Source organism: Capricornis sumatraensis, chromosome 23 (genome assembly GCF_032405125.1).
Source record: "Capricornis sumatraensis isolate serow.1 chromosome 23, serow.2, whole genome shotgun sequence".
In the NCBI taxonomy this organism is placed as follows: domain Eukaryota; kingdom Metazoa; phylum Chordata; class Mammalia; order Artiodactyla; family Bovidae; genus Capricornis; species Capricornis sumatraensis.
Window position 1 is genome coordinate 9,604,348 of NC_091091.1, and position 21,371 is coordinate 9,625,718.

The 21,371-nt window shown below is 43.2% G+C and overlaps 1 protein-coding gene across 3 annotated transcripts in view; it reads right to left on the reverse strand.

Annotated features, from left to right (window-relative positions):
* Window positions 1-21,371, reverse strand: part of SGMS1 (sphingomyelin synthase 1) — a 168,696-nt gene that overhangs the window by 18,959 nt on the left and 128,366 nt on the right. For all 3 annotated transcript variants that reach the window (XM_068961331.1, XM_068961330.1, XM_068961332.1), the window contains one exon: window positions 5,362-5,479. In XM_068961331.1, coding sequence (XP_068817432.1) covers window positions 5,362-5,479 — 118 coding nt within the window. The remainder of the gene's footprint in view (window positions 1-5,361; window positions 5,480-21,371) is intronic.

The following is a 21,371-nucleotide window of genomic DNA, read 5'->3' on the forward strand; positions in this document are numbered from 1 at the left end:
GGGAAGGATATTGGAAATCATAAGCAAGAATTTTTAAAAAAAAATGAGAATAAACAAAATGAAAACTATACTGACGAAAAGAAACTGGGAGGCAAGCAGAACATCAGGTAAAATCAAGCAGTGACAATGCAAATTCCACACAATTTAATGGGATGACATAAAGTTATTTTGGTAAGAGAACACGAGCCATATTCTCAAATGCAGATAAGGTTAGCAGAAGCTAGGAGGGCAGCTTTCAAACATTCAAGCTGTTACCTAAGAAAGCAGGAAAGAACTTAAAAAGATATGAAATCCTGAAAAGCAATGAATCCTGTGTCTTGTAAGACTGAACGCACGCCAGTAGAGAGACCCGGGACGGGGTGAATTACTACACCGTGGCTTAGCAGCGAACTAAGGAGTGCTTTGATCGTTCTAATTTGTGCAACACACCCATACAAAACAGCTGAAGTGGCAGTAAAGAATACGAAGATTCTCTGTTATTACGTGTGTATTTTATTGTTCCGCTGAACAATTAATCTCAGATGACACCCAAACATAACCCTTGTCCCACAGTGGGCTATGTTCAAGTACGCTGAAAGGAAAAATAAAAAGACATATCTCTGAAGTTCAAGAGAATTATTTCACTGACAACACCATGTCAGATTAAGGCATTAGCCAGCTAAGTACCCAGGCGGGAACAAAACTCTCTCGTTTTGAAGGTTTTCAAACCTAAGGTCACCATGGAGACCAAATAACAGAACCAGCGTGACTCTCACTTTAAAGCGCAGCCACTCGATGAACACATGTGATTCTTAAAATGAGAGGTAAAAACAGCATAAGTTATACCCTCTCTTTCAATAACATTAGTGTATCTGTAATCTGGGGCCTGGGGTAGATTTGGATTTTTTTTTTCTTTTCTTGTCGAGTCTGCTAAAACAGCAACATTTTTTCTTACAGAAGTCTTAGGACACAGAAGAATGCTTCTGCTTTTTTGTTTATTTGTTTTTAAAAACTGAATCCTAGAAATCTGGAAAAGATGACAAGAGGGTGTTTCCTGGTTTGGATACATGCTCCTTGGAGAAAAGCTGTGTTGAGATAATTAACAAGGGGTAATCAACGGATCACAAACTTGGCCACCTCCTGAGCCCAGCATGTCACATACTGGGACACTAGTCGAATGCTTCCCAGAAGCTCCTGACCCAGGAAGTGAATGCCTCCTTCCCTTCCCACGCCCCAGCGGCTCATCTCTGTTACAGGAGTATTTGATGACATGCCTCCTTCTCTTCCTCACCTCATCATTCACACGACAATTACTTCCCTGAGCTGTAACATTTTTATGAAGCAAAGAGAACACTGCCCTCAAATGAATGAGTACTAGGGATGGTATTCATAATTAATACTGTATACCTGTTGGAACATTTTTCTTAGAAGCCATGCGTTTTGAGAACGGGCGTTAAGAGAAGAATTAAATATACTAATTATGGAGCTTTGTATGATGACAGAATCAAGTTTAAGTTCACACGCTTAACGAAATCATATTCGAAAGATCAACTGTCTACCCTTGGAGTTTAATGATAATTGATAATCATTAAGAGTATCCACCAACCAATAGGCCTTGGATGGTGTCTCAAGTCAGGGGATACCCAGTTCTGGAAGCCTCGTACTTTTATGTCCTGTCTCTGGCCTTGTCATCCATATCTATCCCATCCAGGATATGATGAATCACAAATATTTAACTTCTAGCACTGATTTCCCTCTTAACTTCAGATGCACACTATTCATTGGTCTGGATACCACCAGTGAGATGTCTCACAAGTACCTCAATCTCTATTTGTTTAATCTGAAGTCACCTTTGAAATTCTTCCTTTCTCTCCTCATTCCCTGTATCAAATGTATTGCTAAGCTATACTGATTCAGCCGCTTAGATTGGTCTCCTCCTCTCTATCCCTAGGCCCAGTAGCTTAGCTTAAGGCCCTCATATACCAGCATTTCCCACGTTATATAAGATGCAAGTTTGGCTGAGATGGTCTTCAGGCATTTTCCACAAAGGCAGGGACTTCTGTCGACTTTGCTCACCCTTGCTCTCCAGTACCTCAGTCACAGCAGGTGCTTAATTCATGTTAAGTACATTTTCAGGGGATGAATCACACTCTAGGGGTGAAAGCATGATGGTGACACCCAAAGCTTTCTTCCTTCCATACAGCATTTTACAGCGACAGACCCCATGTATTCACGCCTTCTTCCACTCTCACGATTCCTTATGACAATGCAAAAAGTGTCATAAGCCCTGTCTTGCCAACAGAGGGACCGAAGCTCTGAGACGTTAGACGCAACCGCCACACAACTAGCAAGCGCCGGCTGACCCCACCCTCACTCTGACCCCAGCACTCTTCCTACTGCTGGGCAGGTTTGCATTGTTATAGGTAATAACGCCCTCTCTGTGCGAAGGTTCAGAGAAAATTTGATTAAGATGGTGGTGGCGAGGATATCAAGACACTGGATTGGATGACTTTCAGTAAGGTTCGTTTCTGGTCTGACTAACCCAGCCCCAGCTATGGCTCCAAGGCAGGCAAAGCTGGTCTCTGGGATCTCTCTAGCAACCCCCTCTGCTCCCTTTGGACACTGTTCCCCACTGCGATATTTTGGCCCTTGTCTGTCCTCCAATCCCTTAAGCTTGATCTGACTCCAAGAGATACCACCAAGCCTTTAAGACCTTTCCCAGTTCTTCTGTCTAGCTTCAGAAATCACTCTCGTTTACCCATGAAGTGTTCTTGCCAAAAAATTACAATGACTGAATCAAGTCTCCACGACAACTTTCTATTTAGAGGAAATATGGAAGAGAGAGGAAGAAGTTTATTGAACTACAAAGAAACCAGCAGATAAATCCAGAATGTGGTGTCTTCTACAGGACAACTGCTAGATCTCTACCAGTTACTGATGGGATTTAAAAAAGGGTAGGGTGGGGAAGAAAGAACTGCTCTAGAATGTAGAAACTTAACAACTAAATGTTATATACAGTCTTTGGATCCTAATTTACACAAATCAACTGTTTTTTAAAACGGGCATTTTTAAAGACAATCAAGATATTCCATGAACTAGTAATTGCCAGTACCAAACAATTATGGTTAATTGTGCTGAAGGTATGAACAGAATTCAAGTTATGAAATAAAATGTCCAAAAACTTAGATGCATATTAAATATGAATGAAGCAACGAAGTAACATTGTCTGGGATTTGTTTTAAAATACTTCAAAAGAAAAAAAGAAAGTAAGATGAAGCAAATGTAAGCAAATCTGAATAAGAACTGAATCTGGGTGTTAGTGTATGAAGGTTCCTTATACCGGTTTCTCTTCCTTGGGATACAGTTGGAAAATTTCAGAATAAAAAATTGTCATTTGAACCCATTCTTCCATGAGCTCTTTTCTACAAAAGAATTAGATTTAATGAGTTTTTACTAATAACTTTTGCTAACATTTCACTCCCTCCTGTATACTTCACTTTAAAGACTCCAATTTCCAGAAGACTGTCACAGAAAGATGGCCCTAGTTGGGGTTTCTGGCAGCATGATAAACAAGCGACATGTTTGGGTTTGGTTGGGCACACAGTTCCTGTTAACCTCTATCTTTACCAAGAAAACCCACAAGCTATTTTTGACTGCAGGATCTTGGTTTAGTCTTGCTGATGACTCAAGATGTAAGCGCCAGTGCTAACCAACAGTGGGTTTGCCGGTGACTAGTCCTAAGAAGAAATAGGCTGCAACCAGACCTGGGAGAAAGGCTACACAGCACAGCCCCTTGATGCTGGGTCTATCTTCAACATGGGCTTGACCAGACTCCACTTCTACCTAAACTGGTATGACATGCTCCTTGGTGGAAAAACTTCCCATCCACAGAATTTTTTTTTTTAAGGATTGAACTAAACCATCAGTCAGCCGACTACTGAAAACACACTGCTTATCAAGCCAGCCTCACCGCGGGAGTTTACATCACTGGATTCTCAGTGACAAGAAGCTTCCGATGAGTCAGGAGCTTCAGGCAAGTGCCGGAGAGTTTTCACTGAGGATAAAGAAGATATGAGTCTGGCTTTCTCTAGCAGGGCTGAAGAAAGAGTGAGAAGGAGGTGCAGGGAGGCAGTACTGCTGAGGGAGACGATGGAACCTTGGGACCATTCATTCTCCAGGGAGGCTTCTCTCATTACAGAAACAGACTGCAGCAAGAATGCAGGAGTGGAGTAAGACACGAGATGCCTCTGAGCACATTATGCTAACTCTAGGGAGGAGGGGGACCCACAATAAGCAAGCGACCTAAACAAATCCAAAATTTCAAAGGATAAAGTCACCACTTTAAAAATCCTTCTTTCAAGGGACTGATTTTTTTCAGCCCTCTTCCAAGATTCTATCAAACAGAATGTCTCTTATGGAAGGAACACAAGGGCAAATGAATGAAACTGAAAGGGTGTTTCACTAGCACAAGTGTGATACAAAGAAATGCTTCCAAACATTTCAAACATATGATCACAGCATTCCACATTTTCTCCCCCCAGATTGAGGAAATGAGCTGCTTCTACTTCCTTTGGCACCGAAGAGCTTTCATGAAGTTAAACGTTTTAAAGACTAAATCTCCTGCTAATCCTTTCATAAAGTTATGATGATCTTCCCAGTTGAAATTATGCCAAAGCAGAGGCTGGGGTAAGGAGTGTTAGGTGAATCTGATGGGAAGGTAGAGACAGTGAGAGAGGAATAGAGTTTATTTTAAAGAAAAGCTTATTTGCTGCTAGAGAAGATCAGGACAGTGAAGCGCCCCAGCAGGGAGGAGAGATCTTATTTGGTGGGTGGAGGACATGAGTTTGCGCAAACTTTGGGACATGGTGAAGGACAAGGAAGCCTGGCGTGCTGCGGTCCATGGAGTCGCAAAGAGCTGCTGAACAACAAAAGGGTGCAAGGAGATAGGAATGGTGTCCCTAGCTCTGCTCTTCTGGATTCCCACTGTAGGGCTTAATAGAAAGAAGGAAAAAATATTATTTGGAATCGAACTTTCCATCTAAGAGAGGGGAAAAGCATACAAAAGCTTCTGGAGCTGTTAACAAGGGAGCAAATGATATTTTAAAAGTTTGGCAGGAAACCAAAGAGCTACACCCACACACAAAGCTGAGCTGCTTCCATCACACTGAGCAGACCACAAATTCCCCCAGCTGGGAAGCGCTGCCAGGGTCTGGGGATTTTGAGAAGGAGTGGGGTCACCTAACTATATTGCTCAGTAATGTTCCCAGATGAAGGCGAGGGGGGTTGCTTCTAAAGAAATTTTCACCTCTGGTCTAAATCAAAGGACCCCCTGAACAAGATGAGAAAAAACACAAAGGGAAATTACAGTGAGGAAAGGTTTACCTTCGGAGAGCAGTTGAAATGCATACCGGGAACTGGGAGTGTGGTTACATACATTGTAATACACCGATACAGGTACAGCGTGCCAACTATGCAGAAAAATCTTCTGCTAATAATAGACCTAGAAAAAGGGAAAAACAGGGCAGACACTCAGTCATGAAATTCTGCAGGTTCATTGAAGTTTTCAGTGCTCCAACAATACAAACAAACCCCCAAACAACCTGAGAGATTGCTATCAGAACGCTGAAACTATAGCTAAGAGCAGATTAAGGTGAAGCTTTTGAGAATGATACTGTGTTTTTTCCTTTCTTTGTTTTAAATTAACTTTAAGGTCAAGGGAGTTTAAAACACCCCTCACTGCTATCAATGGGGCTTCCTGAGACCTGAAACACCAGTTGACATTCAACTGATGGACAAGGAGGGTTTCAGCTGATGGGCCAGAGCTGAGTCAGGGTCTGTGGTTAAACATTTAGGGAGTGTCTTTTCTGTCATAAAAAAGATGTTCAGAAAATTACAATGATATTAGATTGTAATGAATTTATGCCAAGAGAATTCAAAACTTTTCTGACATTTAGTGAGTCAAAGGCATTAAACCACTGGACCTTTGTATCCCAGAAACTGATTATCTTAGCTGATCTCCAAAGAAGCATGATGCCAAGAAAAGAGCCTGTCTGAATGACAGCATCCAACCCACACCTGTCTCCCCTAACAATGTGGCCTTTGGATAGGCTACTGACACTCTCTGTGTATCAGTTTCCTAATCTGTAAACCAGGGATAAGAACATAAGAAATAAGGTATGGACAATCTTTGCCATTTATGCACAATGGTGGTCAACAAGTGTGTGGAATAATGAGGCATCTCTTCCATTTCAAATTTATTGGTGGTTCTGGTGGCATTATTTGATGTGTACACATGGGCATGGATATTGAGTCCGATAGCTTCTCCTAACAGTAAGTCTCATGTAGGTGTAGCTTTAACTAGATTAAGTTGTACAAACTTCAGTGTCTCCTTGGACAAGAATGTTCCTTCCCTCTCTACTTCAACCTGCCTGTTCTGCTGCTGCTGCTGCAGAGTTGCTTCAGTCGTGTCCGACTCTGTGCGACCCCATAGATGGCAGCCCACCCAGCTCTCCTGTCCCTGGGATTCTCCAGGCAAGAACACTGGAGTGGGTTGCCATTTCCTTCTCCAATGCAGGAAAGTGAAAAGCGAAAGTGAAGTCGCTCAGTCATGTCCAACGCTTAGTGACCCCATGGACTGCGGCCCACCAGGCTCCTCCGTCCATGGGATTTTCCAGGCAAGAGCACTGGAGTGGGTGCCACTGCCTTCTCCGCTATCCTGTTCTACCAAAATCTCAGTCCTGTGGGTCTCCTCCTCCTCAACCTCGAGAAGTTCAAGTTTCCCTCGGCCCAGGGCAATCTGACTTAAACACAAATATTCTTAGAAACAATGAACAGGCTTTCCTCTGAGGATACTGAACACTCAGTCGCTCCATAACTGTACAATGCAGCTCTACTTTCACACAGGATGGACATTCCTACTGGAGTCTGGCTGCTGGAGGGGTATCTGTGTTTTCTGTATTTTTTAACAAGAGGGATGAAGTGATATGTCACTTGGTTGACTGAAAATTAATTTAAAAATAATCCATGTGACCATATTAGTGTTTCATTCATAACTACACAGTCCACGTAAGGTCCTTAGGTTGTAAAGGTAGGGTTCGGGTCTTGTGACTCTTAACCCCAATCTTAGACACTGGGTCAAAAAATTGCTTACCACAGAGAAAGGTCTTATTTTCTCTTATTAAAGCTGTGCGTGTCACCCCCAAGGACAAGAATTTATTCAGTACAAAGCTGTCTTTTATAAAGGTATGTGCCTCTAATTCCAGGAATTATGAAAAGCACGGTATAATTAACCAATATAGAGAGGGACAATACTAGACCACGTTACTAGATTATAAGTGTCTTACCAAAATACTTGAAATAACCAACTGAATTTTACATTGTAAGATACAATGATCATTTTTCTCAAAAAGAAAATGCCCTCTCACGCCATCCTGTTCAAAGAAACAGAAATGACGTTCAATTTTACTTGAATGATACAAGAAACATCTACAACAGAACAGACTGTCTGCAACAGAACATGGCATCTAAATAGACTGGCGTATCAGGCTATTCAGGTGAGCCAGTGTCTTCAGAGGAAGGGAAACAAAACGACCGCTGTCACTCCATTCTGATGACTGCTGCTACCTTAAAACCACTTTGCCTGATGGCTTCACGGTGCACACAAGATATATACATGCACAAACACCTATTTCCATAGCTCAAACCTGAGTCACACCTGAGCAGCAGTGAGAAGACTCCAGATTACCTGAGAATGAGGTATACAAAAAAGTGATAGAGGATGAGAAAAGCTTTTGTTTACAAAAAACACAACAAAACATTGTAAAGCTAACAAACATTAAAGATTCAGTCACATTTACTCCTTGAAGTGAAAAAATGAAATGACTTATACCCATGTGACGTCATCAACGTTAACAGGGTGACAAGACGGAAGTGGCTGTTAATAAGAATCTTCTGACCTTTGGCATTTACTTAATCCTTTTAGAAATTATGCTTAGAGTATCTTCAATGTATAATTTTAAACAAGAGTTTCCTACTATACACTTTAGAAAGCAGGATATATATATATATAAAAGTATATATATATATATTTATATATATATATATAAAAGTATATATATATATATTTATATATATATATAAAAGTATTTCCAAATCTTGTATCCTGTTAAGGTATTATTTACTTAATCAAAGAATTTCACACATTAGAATTCTCTCAAGTTTAAAAGTTCAAGATGTGTTATTTTTTTTTTAAAAAAAGATCTAAAATAGTTAAAAATGTAACTAAGGCAACAAAAAGCCACAGAGGAAACATTAATCAGGTATTTCTAGAGATTAAGCAAATGCCAAGGACAAGATGCACATTACAAGTCTCAAAACCACGGTTACGTTCCTCTCACATGGGAAATGTCTCTTTCGTGTTGGAAAGAAGTCTATTTCCTATCTGCTCACACTCTGCAATGACCGTCACGTCACAGACACTTGTGTATGATCGTGGTTATCTATCCTTCTCCCAAGTAGTTGAGTGATAGAGTCATTACTACTTCCTCTAACAGAAAAGAAAAACATACGTGTTAAATCTGATATATATATATAAAGAAATATGAATAAAAGAGTTAATATTTCTTAAGATCTGCAAGAATAGTATGCTATGTTCAGAATAACTTTATTAAACTTTTTATTCTCCCAACTCAAAGAGAAAAGAGTATTCAGAACCTGATTACTTACTACACCAAAGACAGGCTTAAAAGAGCAGTACCACATTGTTTTTGGCATTTGAAGTGATAGTCTAAAGTTCTAAAGGAAAAATGAAGAAAGAAATGAATACACTGGAGGGTAAAAGGAAAATACTGGAAAGTTCCATTGTTTCCCACAAGTTTTCTCAACTAAGCCACAACCAGAATACACATAGTTCTTTCAGCGCTCAGACCTGCTCTGCCAGCTCTTGAGAGAAGTTACTGACTTTTAGAAACAAACAGGTCCTGAGACAGGGCAGTGGATCCAAGTGACAATTCCAAAGCGGCGATCAGCAAGGGGGAGGGCGCGGATCAGGGAGCCCCACGTCTCCGGAGAAACCATGGAGGCCAGCACACACGGTTCAGATCCTTCCAGTACTGCCACAGGGACAAGGCGTCTTCAGCTCACCTACACACAGATGCTGGCTCTCCCTTTAACAAAGGCCCGCTGATGATCTGAATCATCTCAGTTAACTTCCCTGGAGATTGGCTTCCTAACCAGCAAAAGGATATTTTCCTTATGATTCAGAGAAATGCTACTAAAGAATTTCCCCAGACTGTTATTAACAGTAACCAGGGTTTTGCCAAATTTCTCCTCTATGCCAAACTCTGAGCCATTTAGTTCTTAGAACAACCTGCATTGCGATGCTATGACCCGTATTTTACAGATGGGAAAATTGCAGTTCAGATAATTTAAGCTGAAATATAAATATATTACCCAAGACAAAAAGGTTCAGGAAATGGCTTCAAATTGTGTAAGAAATCCCAATTTTATTTTGAGACTACACTGCTGTGAACCAATAGATGAGCCAACATTCAATCTCATTTAAGTTACAAAATCTACTTAACTCGCATTTTTCACTTAGGGTTTTCAGTCATATTTCATATTGACCCAGACCTATGCAAGGTAAGCATTTTTGACAGTTATTTTAATGATAAGCATGCTAGTTATTAAAGTACTGAGAAAGATTCTTCTAGGTATCAAACAGGAAACTGTTCATTTTCCATTATTGTTTGCACCTTCTGTGCCCAGTAAGGTTTGCTTACATTCCTCCAGCGTTTGATCAGTCTGGCCGCTCAGACAGTAAAGACTCTGTCTGCAATGTGGGAGCCTGGGTTCAATCCCTAGGTAGGGAAGATCCCCTGGAGAAGGGAATGGCTACCCACTCCAGTGTTCTTGCCTGGAGAATTCCACGGACAGAGGAGCCTGAAGGGCTATAGTCTATAGGGTCGCAAAGAGTCAGACACAACTGAGCAACTCACACACTTTCCTGAGATGTTATCTACTTCTCAACATTCGGTCTCACCTGAACTGCTACTATGACCTTTGACCTGCTGTCCCTAATTCCATTTGTACCTCCATAAAAGCCTTTCTACAGAGAGAAGCCAGAATCATCTTTTTAAAAACAGCTAAATAGAGTATATCCTTTAAAACCCCCCCAATAGTTGCCAAATATATTTTGAATAAAATCCAAATCCTTTACCAAGCCCACGAGGCTCCAGATGACCTGGGCCAAGCTCCCCTCCCTCTGCTCTCCCCATCATTCCTAAACTTCAGTCTGATGCCCTTGGTGCAACTGAACACATCGCACCAAGTCCCTCCACCTGAGGCAGACCTCTGTGCCAGCCATGCCCTCTGCCCGGACCCTGGGAACACTGCCTGTCGTCAGGTCCCTGACAGACCACCTACTCTAAAGAAGGCACCTGGGGCCACCTTCACCTATTTCATCTTCTTCATCGCCTCCCACTCCCATGCCCACATTCTGCTCAAGCTAATGCCAAAGAGTTTCTTAAATCCGTTCTCCTCTCTTTAATTCCTTGCTACTAGCCCTGGGATTCCCTGGATTATGATGACCACTTGTCATCATCTGAAGCTCCAATTCCCATCACGGGCTCTTCTCAACATGAACCCAAGCTACTTCCTATTTTATCTCACAGATATGAATCCCACCACCCTGGGCAAAAAGGGCTCCATTCACCAAGTCTCTTGTTTTTTGCCAGCAAATCTCTTTGCCTGGCCTTTCCTCTTACCCCAACCACCCACCTCACATACCAGCTCTGCATGCAGCTTCCCACACGTTCCCAACGGGAGAGAGCCACTTCATTCTCCACATCACTTCAGAACTTGGTTTCTAGTTTATGGTATTTTTTAATAGTGAGATTGGCACTAAGATTATCAGCAGAGGCCCTCATTCCTTCTATCAGAGAAAGCTCTTAAAGAAAGCTGCTCCTTACTTATGTTTTAGTACTAGTGAGACTTCCGACGGTGCCTGTCACACGGGCAATATCCCGTAGCTCTGTGCTTTAGAGCTTCACCTCTTACTGCTTCTGACAGTGCTTTCCTGCTTCTTCCCACAAATGTTTGTCCTTTGAACTCTTTCATTCATCTGCTGGAAATAACCTCTGCTGACGCTCACGAGTCCTTCACTCTGCATCGTTTTTACACTTTAACTGACAGAGGTTGTCAAGACGGCTGCATTCGTCCAAGTAGGGCTGTGGGTCCTGCCATCTTTCCCCCTTGCCTCCTCACTGTCCCTTCTGGCCTTTCTACCCATCACAGGAGTCGCAACTCTCCAGACGATGGATCATGAAAACCCAGGGCTTAATTTCATACTTTAAGAAGGAAAGTCCCAAGGAAGGGGTTGTAAGACAAAAAGGAAAGAATGAATCCTATAGGATGGAAGTAGAATAAACAGAAAAGTAAAACTATATGCTCTCCGGGGAAATACAGAACTCATTTACTATTTCCTAGCGTGTACACAGGAGGATGGCAGTTTGCGAATCAGGAGAATGAGATGGAACTATGCACCCAGCCCAGAAATGAGTCTGTACAGCACAGTCCTTCTCCAACTCAAAGAGACCTTTGCATTTTTGGTATTAATTATTTTAACCACATTACTGTTCAGCATATACTATCATCCCATTTTACAGAAGGAAGAATTAAGATGTAAAGGCTCTCTAGCCTGGGGCCAGAGAGTCAGTCAAGAAAGAGCCACAACAAAAACCAAGTCTTTATCCTTTCAATTGGGCTTCCCTACTGAGTCCTGGCAAAGAATCTGCCTACCGCTGCAGGAGACGTGGGTTAGATCCCTGGGTCAGGAAGATCTCCTGGAGATGGAGATGGCAGCCTACTCCAGCATTCTTGCCTGGGAAAACCCAAGAACAGAGGAGCCGGGGGCAGGGGTGGGGGTGAGGGAGTGAGGTTACAGTCTGTGGGACCCCAAAGAGTCAAGCACGACTGAACGACAGTAATAACAACACTTTCGATTAGCTACTGTTTTCACTGACAAAGCTGTCAAGTTAAAAAAAAAAAAAAGGTACCGACATATTTTTTCTAAGCCTCATGTAAAAGATCTGGAAAATAATGCAACAGTTGATTAAATTTAGAAAATGATCTAAATTTTAGATCATTTAGGTTTAGGGAATCTGTAAAGAACAGATCAGATGATAAAACTGTCTGTACTAGAGCCACCTTAAAAGATTTATTTCCTGAGTTAAATATAGATTGTAACATGAGATAAAGAGAAAATATTACCCTCTAAGAGTATATGGTCTATGTGAGAGAGTTAAAAAGAATCAAAATCAAGCATCCTCCAGAAACCGCAGCACGTGTATGTATCAAACAAAAGAAGTTACCTTTCTTGGTAGTATTTTAGGCTATTAGCAAAAATAGTATGTGTGCATACATACATACACGTGTATAATACAAATACATGTGTTTGTGTGTCCGTGCGGGCTCAGTTGTGTCTGACTCTGTGTGACGCCATGGCCTGCAGCCCCACCAGGCTCCTCTGTCCATGGGATTTCCCAGGCAAGAGTACCGGAGTGGGTGCAGTTTCCTCCTCCAGGGGATCTTTCTGACCCAGGGACTGAACCCGCCTCTTGCATCTCCTGCACTGGCAGGTGAATTCTTCACCACTGTACCACGTAGGAAGCCCATGAGTGTGTACACATAATGCAAATATGTATTATGTATACGTAGATCTTTCCTCATTCCTTTCCTTCATCAAAACTTACCCACCCCGAATCACACGCTTAACGTTTGTTTAGTCACAGCTGGCTGAACTCAACAATTAACCTTTGTCCTTACGCTCATGGATCACCCTTAGAAGTAACAGTTTCGCTTTAACAGGGGATTGGTTTCTAGAAGCATAATAAGCACATACATCACCAGCAATGGCTAGCATGCGTTAAAGTCTAGACACAGTAGGCAGCACAGTGCACTACTCAATAAATGTGAGCTGCCGTTATTATTTATTTACTCTCCTAAAGCACACGTGTATGTGCGAGGCCTTATTCTGGGAACACAGCAGTGAACCGAGTGGACAAAAAGCTTGCCTTGTGGTACCTATATTCTAGGAGAGCAAGCAGACAATAAACAGCTAAGTAAAATATAGAGCATGCTGGAAACGTTCTAAAGGGTAAAATTAAGCGAGAGCGTCACTGGGGAATAGGAGGCTACAGATTGGGGGTAAGTTGATCAGAGAAATGTCCCTACATGTGAAGAGGGTTAACCAGGAGGATATCCGTGGGAGAATATTCCTTTTTTTTTCTTTTTAAAAAAATTAATTTGTTCATTTTCACTGGAGGATAGTTGCTTTACAATGTTGTGTTGGTTTCTGTCATACATCACCATGGATCGGCCACAGGTATACACTTGTGCAGCCCCCATCCTGAGCCCCCACCCCCACCCCCGCTCCGCCTTCTGCGGGAGAAGATGTTTAACAGGTCAGTATGTGAGGGCACTGGAGACGAGCAGGAGGGTCAGAGAGAAGGAGGACATGACGACGTGCAGTCTGGGGGGACCTCCTTGGTCACTCTGCTGCTGCTGCTGCTGTTGCTAAGTAGCTTCAGTCGTGCCCAACTCTGTGCGACCCCATAGACGCCAGCCCACCAGGCTCCCCCATCCCTGGGATTCTCTAGGCAAGAACACTGGAGTGGGTTGCCATTTCCTTCTCCAATGCATGAAAGTGAAAAGGGAAAGTGAAGTCGCTCAGTCGTGTCCGACTCTTTGCGACCCCATGGACTGCAGCCTACCCGGCTCCTCCGTCCATGGGGTTTTCCAGGCAAGAGTACTGGATTTGTGTGCCATTGCCTTCTCCTCCAACCTAAAAGCTGTAATGAGGTGAGAGAAGGGTGACACACACCCACTTACTCGTGAAGTTACACGTTCTGTCTGCAGAGCTGACAAGTGATGTAAGGGAAGCAAGAATGGAAGCAGACCGGGAGGAAGCTCCTGTAACCACCCAGCTAAGAGGTGACACCAGCGACACGCAGGGCAGCGACTTGGTGAGAAGTGGTGGCATGAAGGCCAGATGTGGGGTGGAAGCGGGTACCAGCAACAAAACCGAGACATTTGGCCTGAGAGTCGGGGGAAAGACAGACACTGTTCCCAAGTAGTGCTAGGGGTAAAGAATAAGCCTGCAGATACAGGAGATGCGAGAGATGTGGGTTCAGTCCCTGAGTCGGGAAGATTCCCTGGAGGAGGAAATGGCTACTCACTCCAGCATTCTCGCCAGGAAAATCCAGTGAACAGAGGAGGCTGGTGGGCTACAGTCCACGGGGCTGCAGAGTCGGACAGCACTGACCGACAGCATAAGATGGGAACGGGGGCGGGGCAGGCACAGGAAGCAGGAGGACACCAAGGACTCGGCTAAGTGCTCCATACATGCACCTCACTCCATCGGCACAGCAACGCTGAGACAGACCCTATTTTTATTGGGCCCGTTATGCAGATGAGGAAACAATGCTACTATAAGTAGTTAAGTGACCTGACCAAACTCATCTCAAGTCAACAGGTGCCTGTAGGGCTAAGATGATCTTAAACTGAGATTTACAATATAACTGATGCTTAACTGCCATCGCCCTGATACAAACAGCTGGGAGGGACAGATGCAGTGACTGCTAAATAAGATCATGAATGCTTAGACAGACATCCATGATGATTTTTTAAGAGAAAGGGACAGAGACGATCCTGAGGCACATTGTAAAATACAAGGAAAATACGGTGCTAAAAATACACACATATACAGATTACACCTATATGAGCATACAGGAAAATATTACGCCAAATATGAAATCAGATGTTAGCATTATTTATCTTAGGTGCCATCAGCAAATTTTTCCTTTTTGTTTATTTTTAGCTTCTAATCTGCCTATAAGCAAGGTACATTACTTAGTTTCTTTAGGGTCACAAATAAAAACTAACTCATGAAAACTATAATTTATTGCATCTCTGTATGTTTTTTTCTTTCTCTCCCTTTTATCCTCTCAGTTTAAAAAGCCACTTATAATATTTATGCTCACTTAAAACCTAAATTTCTGGGATTACTGAATTTAGTTTCCTGACAATTCCTAGAGTTCAGGCTAATATTTAGGTCTTGAGACTGAAACTGATAAAAGAAAAGGTGAAAGCAGGTACGACCATCTGTTCGCTAATGTGAGCATGAGAAGTGAGACAGAGCCTGGCAGTGAGTCCATCACTGAGGGCTTAGACTGGCTGTTCTTCCCCATTTCCAGGGAGGTGGAGCAGAAGCTGGCAAACACCTAGGAGGTCCAGATTACACGGGAAGAGGGGACAGGAAAGGTCCCCAGAATGAAAACGGGATCTCAGCCCAGGCTCTGCAGTCCAGATGGACAATGGGGTCAGACTCAAGGGGAGAAAACCAGCTAGAAGAGCAAGAAGGGCCGCAACGCCGATGCAGACGGAGAGGACAGACTCGTGGACACAGCAGGGGAAGCAGAAGGCGGGAGAAACAGAGAGCAGCGCGGGAACACAAACACTACCACGGGCGAAACAGCCAGCCCGTGGGAATTCGCTGTGTGTGCAGGGAGCTCAGCCTGGGGCTCCGTGACAACCTAGAGGGGTGGGAGGTGGCAGGGAGGCGCAAGAGGGACGAGACACACGCATATCTACGGCTGGTTCGTATTGATCTATGGGAGAAACCAGCACAATATTGTAAAGCAAATTATCCTCCAATCAAAACTGAATAAAGTAAAAGCACAAGGTTGGGCACTCCCGACTGGTGGTCTGCAGTGGAAAAGCGTCACTGCACTCGGTGGCACTGGGGGTTTCCGAAACCCGTGGTGACAGGGACCACACCACACCTGGCAGGTCAGAGGGCAGCAGGCAGATGGGACAGAGCTCAGCACACTTCCACGAGCAACGGTGGGACAGCAAGACAGGCTGGCCTGCAGGTTTGGCAGGTCCAATCCTGGAGCAAGTAGGAATGTCTCCTGGTTTGAATGCAATGTATAAACCTTATTATTCAATGCAGGACTTATCTGGTTTCATTCTTCTACTGGTCCTCTGCTTGTCTAATCAATGGTACTATATCTGCTAAGAAAATACACTTCCCCAGGACATTTCAGTGGATTACACTGAAAAACTTTCAATTTTCTAAATATTCTGTGTGGGGTCTTGGGCAAGTCAACATCTTTTCTGTGTTATCATCAGTTATCTTCACAGAGACAAAAGAATGGTCCTGCTCATCTTAAGAGCTGACTGGATCAAATAACTCAACGCATGTAAGAAAAAAAAAAAAATTCCTGTTACTCAAATGTTTGGAATGTGCCATGTGAACGGGGTGATAACGATTTTCGGCAACATGGATAAAGAGGAACAGAAGAATAGAGACTCTGAGTTAAGTATATAACAGATACAGGTACATTGTAGAGAGAGAAGCAAGGGAGGGAAATGATGACTTCTGAGCTCTTATCTTGCTTTATGGCTGGAGAGGAATAGGATGGTTTATCAGTTGATTAAATAATGCACTAGGTGCCCTACAGCTTGGAAAGGAATTTTTGTCCTCATGACTTTTGTACTTTAGGATAGTCTGGGACAACCCACACGTCAACAACCTGAGATGTTACTGTGAGAACACACAAAAACTCCCAGAAGATAACTATGCAGTTTTGTTTCTATGAGGCTTTGTTTTGCTCAGCGCTCCATCTCTAGCACTAGTTTTCAATAATTCTTGATAAAGTACTAAATGTAAAGATGCCCTGAAGTTCCATTTAGAGACCAGCCTAGTGGCCCACAGGGCACCGCTGATTTCTAATAAAGTGAAATGGCCTTTTTTAAAAAAGGCCCTTCTGGAACTTGAAAAATAAACATTATTGGAGGGAACTCCTTCACATTAAATGCTCTACATCAACAGCTTTTACAGACTTTACTTAATCGTTAAAGACTTGAAAACAAAGTTTTTAAAATGTTGACAATAACTCTGGTCATAAACTACTGTGAGGATTAGAAGAAGAAAGGGATAAGCACTTTAAACCAATCAACTTAATGTGAAAAGACACTGATGGAATTATACTGGGGTGAAATGAAAGAGACATGCTGATGGAGAATCTTCTCTATTGAATAAAACACAACACAAACAAAAACATTAAATAAGCATCTGAGAGCAGCAGCTGCCAATCAGCACAAGGATTATGTCCTTGGAAATTAGATTCCATCCACAGGAGACAGGCAAATGCTGCAGACACCTGCCTAACAAATAAGGCCTCCAAACCCAGGGCATGTTATCAAAGGATAAAACACAAAGTCAGTCTTTTCCGAAGCAGTCTCTGAACATAAAAAACACACTGCTGCCAAACACCTAAAAATCCACTGCAGTGTCCTCAGAGTGTAATCCTGGGAAGCCACGCTGGAAGCCTGAACTCGTTCCTTCCTGCGGGATCAATGACGCCCCAAGAGACAGTTCTGAATAGAGACATCAAGTCTTAACGCAGAATCGGCCAACACCATCCCCTTCTCCAGTTCCTTCTTTGGGCCTGAGATCAATTTTCAAAGAACCTACGTGGTGACCATTCTTTCCATAATGTTACACAACAGTTTATGCCAGATTATTCTACCCCATGCCCCAAATGCTCAACCACAAAGTTCTTTCAATTTCACCTCATGTCCCAAGTATCCCGCGGCTCCTTTCCTTCTTTCTTTCTTCAGATCTTTTCACCACCAGTGGACCAATCATCCTGCAATATTTAATTCATCTTTATACCATCCACTCCCACCCCCAAAATGACTAGTGATATTCCTTGCAGGCAAATGTGTGTGCTCAGTAGCTCAGTCATGTCTGACCGACCCTTTGAGAGCCCATGGACTGTAGCCTACCAGGCTCCTCTGTCCGTGGGATTCTCCAGGCAAGAATACTGGAGTGGGTTGCCATTTCCTCCTCCAGGGGATCTTCCTGACCCAGGATTGAACCGTGGTCTTTGTTAGCAGGTGGATTTTTACTGCTGCACCACCTGGGAAGCCCTGCAGGCAAATATCTGATCCAAAAGCAGCCGTGACAGAAAACAAATATCAGAATATACACATCACCTGACTTTGCTCTGAAATAAAATATATTCCAGCAAAGCTGTGAGAGCTCCCAAATAAGTGAATTCAATCTCAATCTTGACTCATTCCTCATTAAATTTCATATAAAATTCAGAGATTCAGAGACAGACCCAAAAACCTCGTCTGAGTCTCTGTAAGACACCAGCCCTGTGGCTATAAATGATAAGGAGCTCTAAATGTAACCGAAGCCATGGCTTCTAGAAAGAGCTCGTCCCTCCCCTCCAGCCCAGCACCAAATGTATTCACTGGCCAAACACGAGTCTAGCTCATGGTCATCTCCCAAATGGACCATGTGTAAGAGCATCCTAACCCATCCCCCGCTTCCAGCCTTGCTGACCTGTTCTCTTCACTGCAGCCAGAGTGCTTCTTCTAAAATACAAATCTGTCCACAGCATTCTTCCCTAATGACTTATCATCACACCTGGAACAAAAGTCCTGCCTCTTTTTTCCATGACCCATGTGCCGTCCACAACCTCCCTGACTCTGTATGGCCATTTTCTCCCAGTTTGCTTGGCCTGTGGCTTTTCCCCAGGTAAACCTCAGAGACTCTGCCCTTGCTGTGTCTCCTACCGGGACTGCTCCTGCCCCAAACACCAACTGGTATCCCCCTCATCTGATTCAGGTGTCTATTCAATGCTCACCTCATTAGAGGCCTTTTCTAAACACTTGATCTGAAACACCACTCCCTCCCTGCTATATTCATTTGTTCACAAACTGTTTCATCCCGGTGAGAATACAAGCTCCGCGTGAGCATCAGGGGCCTCTGAGCCCTGCAGCAGCCCCAAGGTCTACCACGGTGCCTGGCATACAGGAGGGTCTCAGTGAATGAATTTTAAACGAGCACTTTGTATGTGCCAGACTCTGTATGGGGCAGTGGGATACCAAGATGAATGACAAATAGGATCCGGTCTTCTCCCTTGGGGAACTTAGACACACACACACACACACACACACACACACACACACACACGCACACACACACACACACACACGCACGCACACACGCACACGCACACACACACGCACGCACACGCACACGCACACGCACACACACACACACACAGAATAGAACAGAATGTGACATGAGCTTGGAGGGTTCAAGGGAAACCGCTGAGTAGAGCAGCTACAGATGAGGTCAAACAGCCTGGGGCCATATATGAAGGACCTTGAGCTTCAGGCTAGGGAACTGGGCCTCCATCTGAGTACTCACTATACATCACCAGGTAGGAATGAAAAGAGGTAATGAATCTGCAATTAGAATTGACAGAACTTAGTACTCTTGCCTGGAAAATCCCATGGACGGAGGAGCCTGGTAGGCTGCAGTCCACGGGGTAGCTAAGAGTCAGACACAACTGAGCGACTTCACTTTCACTTTTCACTTTCATGCATTGGAGAAGGAAATGGCAACCCACTCCAGTGTTCTTGCCTGGAGAATCCCAGGGATGGGGGAGCCTGGTGGGCTGCCGTCCATGGGATCACACAGAGCTGGACACGGCTGAAGTGACTTAGCAGCAGCAGTGACTATTTATACGAAAGGAACTGAGAAGTTCTAGGTTTCTAGGAAATGCCACTGCCTACAGAGAAGGAAGAAGTTGAAAGAAAAAGATGATAAATCCAGTTTTAGAAAAGTTGACTTTGAGTGGGGGGGAGAGGGAGAGGGGTCAAGTGTCAGGAGAGTTGAGCACAGAAAATATGAGAGGGTTACTGCTTTTAAACAGAATATTCCATAACCAGAAGGATCCATTTTCCCAACACGCTGAATAACAGACTGCTACACTGTCACAGCCAAATAACTGGAATAAGGGTGTCTCTCTGCACTAGGAAACAGTTCAACCCTTACGAGGGCCAGGGAAAGGGAGCTCATTGACAGCCACTGCTTGATGTGCCCACCTCTATCCTTCTTCCTGCCTTTCCCAGGTCTGGTGTGCCACACACACTCCAGAGAGGTCTCAAGGAGGGAGATGGGAAGCTAGGGATGTGCCCCAGTAGTCGGACAGGGGTGGGGATGCTGAAGACTCTCATGAAAATAACTGGGTTATCCTGCCAATGAGGAAACCAGAGAGAGGACTTTAAAGAATCTTTAAAGTTGGACATATTCTGAACTACAAATGCTCTGCAGCTAGTAACACTCAAATGTAACTGGCTCATTCAGTTGTTTTTGTAAACAAATAAAACACAGTGGTATAGAGAAATAGAAATCATCTAGACCGAGAGGTCTTTATTGTATCTGTGAGAAAAACAAGGCTCCTGAGATTTGGAGATTCATCCACTCTATCAGCATGCTAGCACATGGCTGGGGCTGGGGCCCGGGCTGCCTGTGTCCCAGCCTTGGCTTAACTTTGCCCCAGGCACGAATTAAGTGATTTATGGCTGTAGAACAATTTAAATACGCAAATGACTACAGTATTAGCAACAAATACCAGTAAAACACAAAATTAGAAAGCCTCAAAAGAAACAGATTTGAGGAAAAGCCCCCGCTGAGAGAAATACCAATAGTAATATACTTTCAAGAAATTATCCCTGTGGTTAGGACATTTCTTAGAACAAGAATAAAACTATTCAAAAGTCACAGTTCTGTGAAAGGTTTCGATGTGTACATACAAGTACATAAATGTTCTTTTCTGGACAGTAAATTATTAGCTGGCATGTAAGAATTTTGATAAAAACCAGAAAACAAACTCATATAAACAAAACAACAAAAATCAGGAAGACCCCAGGAAACCTAATTTAGAGTTGACCCTGCCTTTGTTAAGGGAAAATATACAGACTTTTTTTTTTTCCCTCTAATGAGCTTCTAGGGAAAAAATTTTGAAAGTCAAAACCAGAACTGAAGTCTGACAGTCAGAAGAAGAACGTAATTAGTAAATTTTGAGCATCTCATACTTCTACGGCCTATTCTTATCTATTCAGCCTCTCAAACAGTCTTTCTTCCACCAACTCAAACGCACCCCAGACCATTGCTCCTCTTATCAAATCTAGCTTAAACTCTTTTGTTGTTTTTCAGCCGTTCAGTCATGTCCAACTCTGTGTGACCCCATGGACTGTGGCACACCAGGCTTCCCTGCTTAAACTCTGGGATAGCCAAACCAGCCCCCAAATAAAAACTGGCTACTTAAATAGCTTCCTATATACAACATAAAGACAGTCCTTTACTGGCAAAGACTCAGGAGTTGCTTTTATTTCCACTTCTAGATATCTAATTTATAAGGGAAGAAAACACAGACTTCATAAAACATACAAGAAAAAGCTTATCATTTCCATTAAAGTTCAATATAAATTCTCAGTCTGAATTTTGTTTTCTTTAAGATGATTTC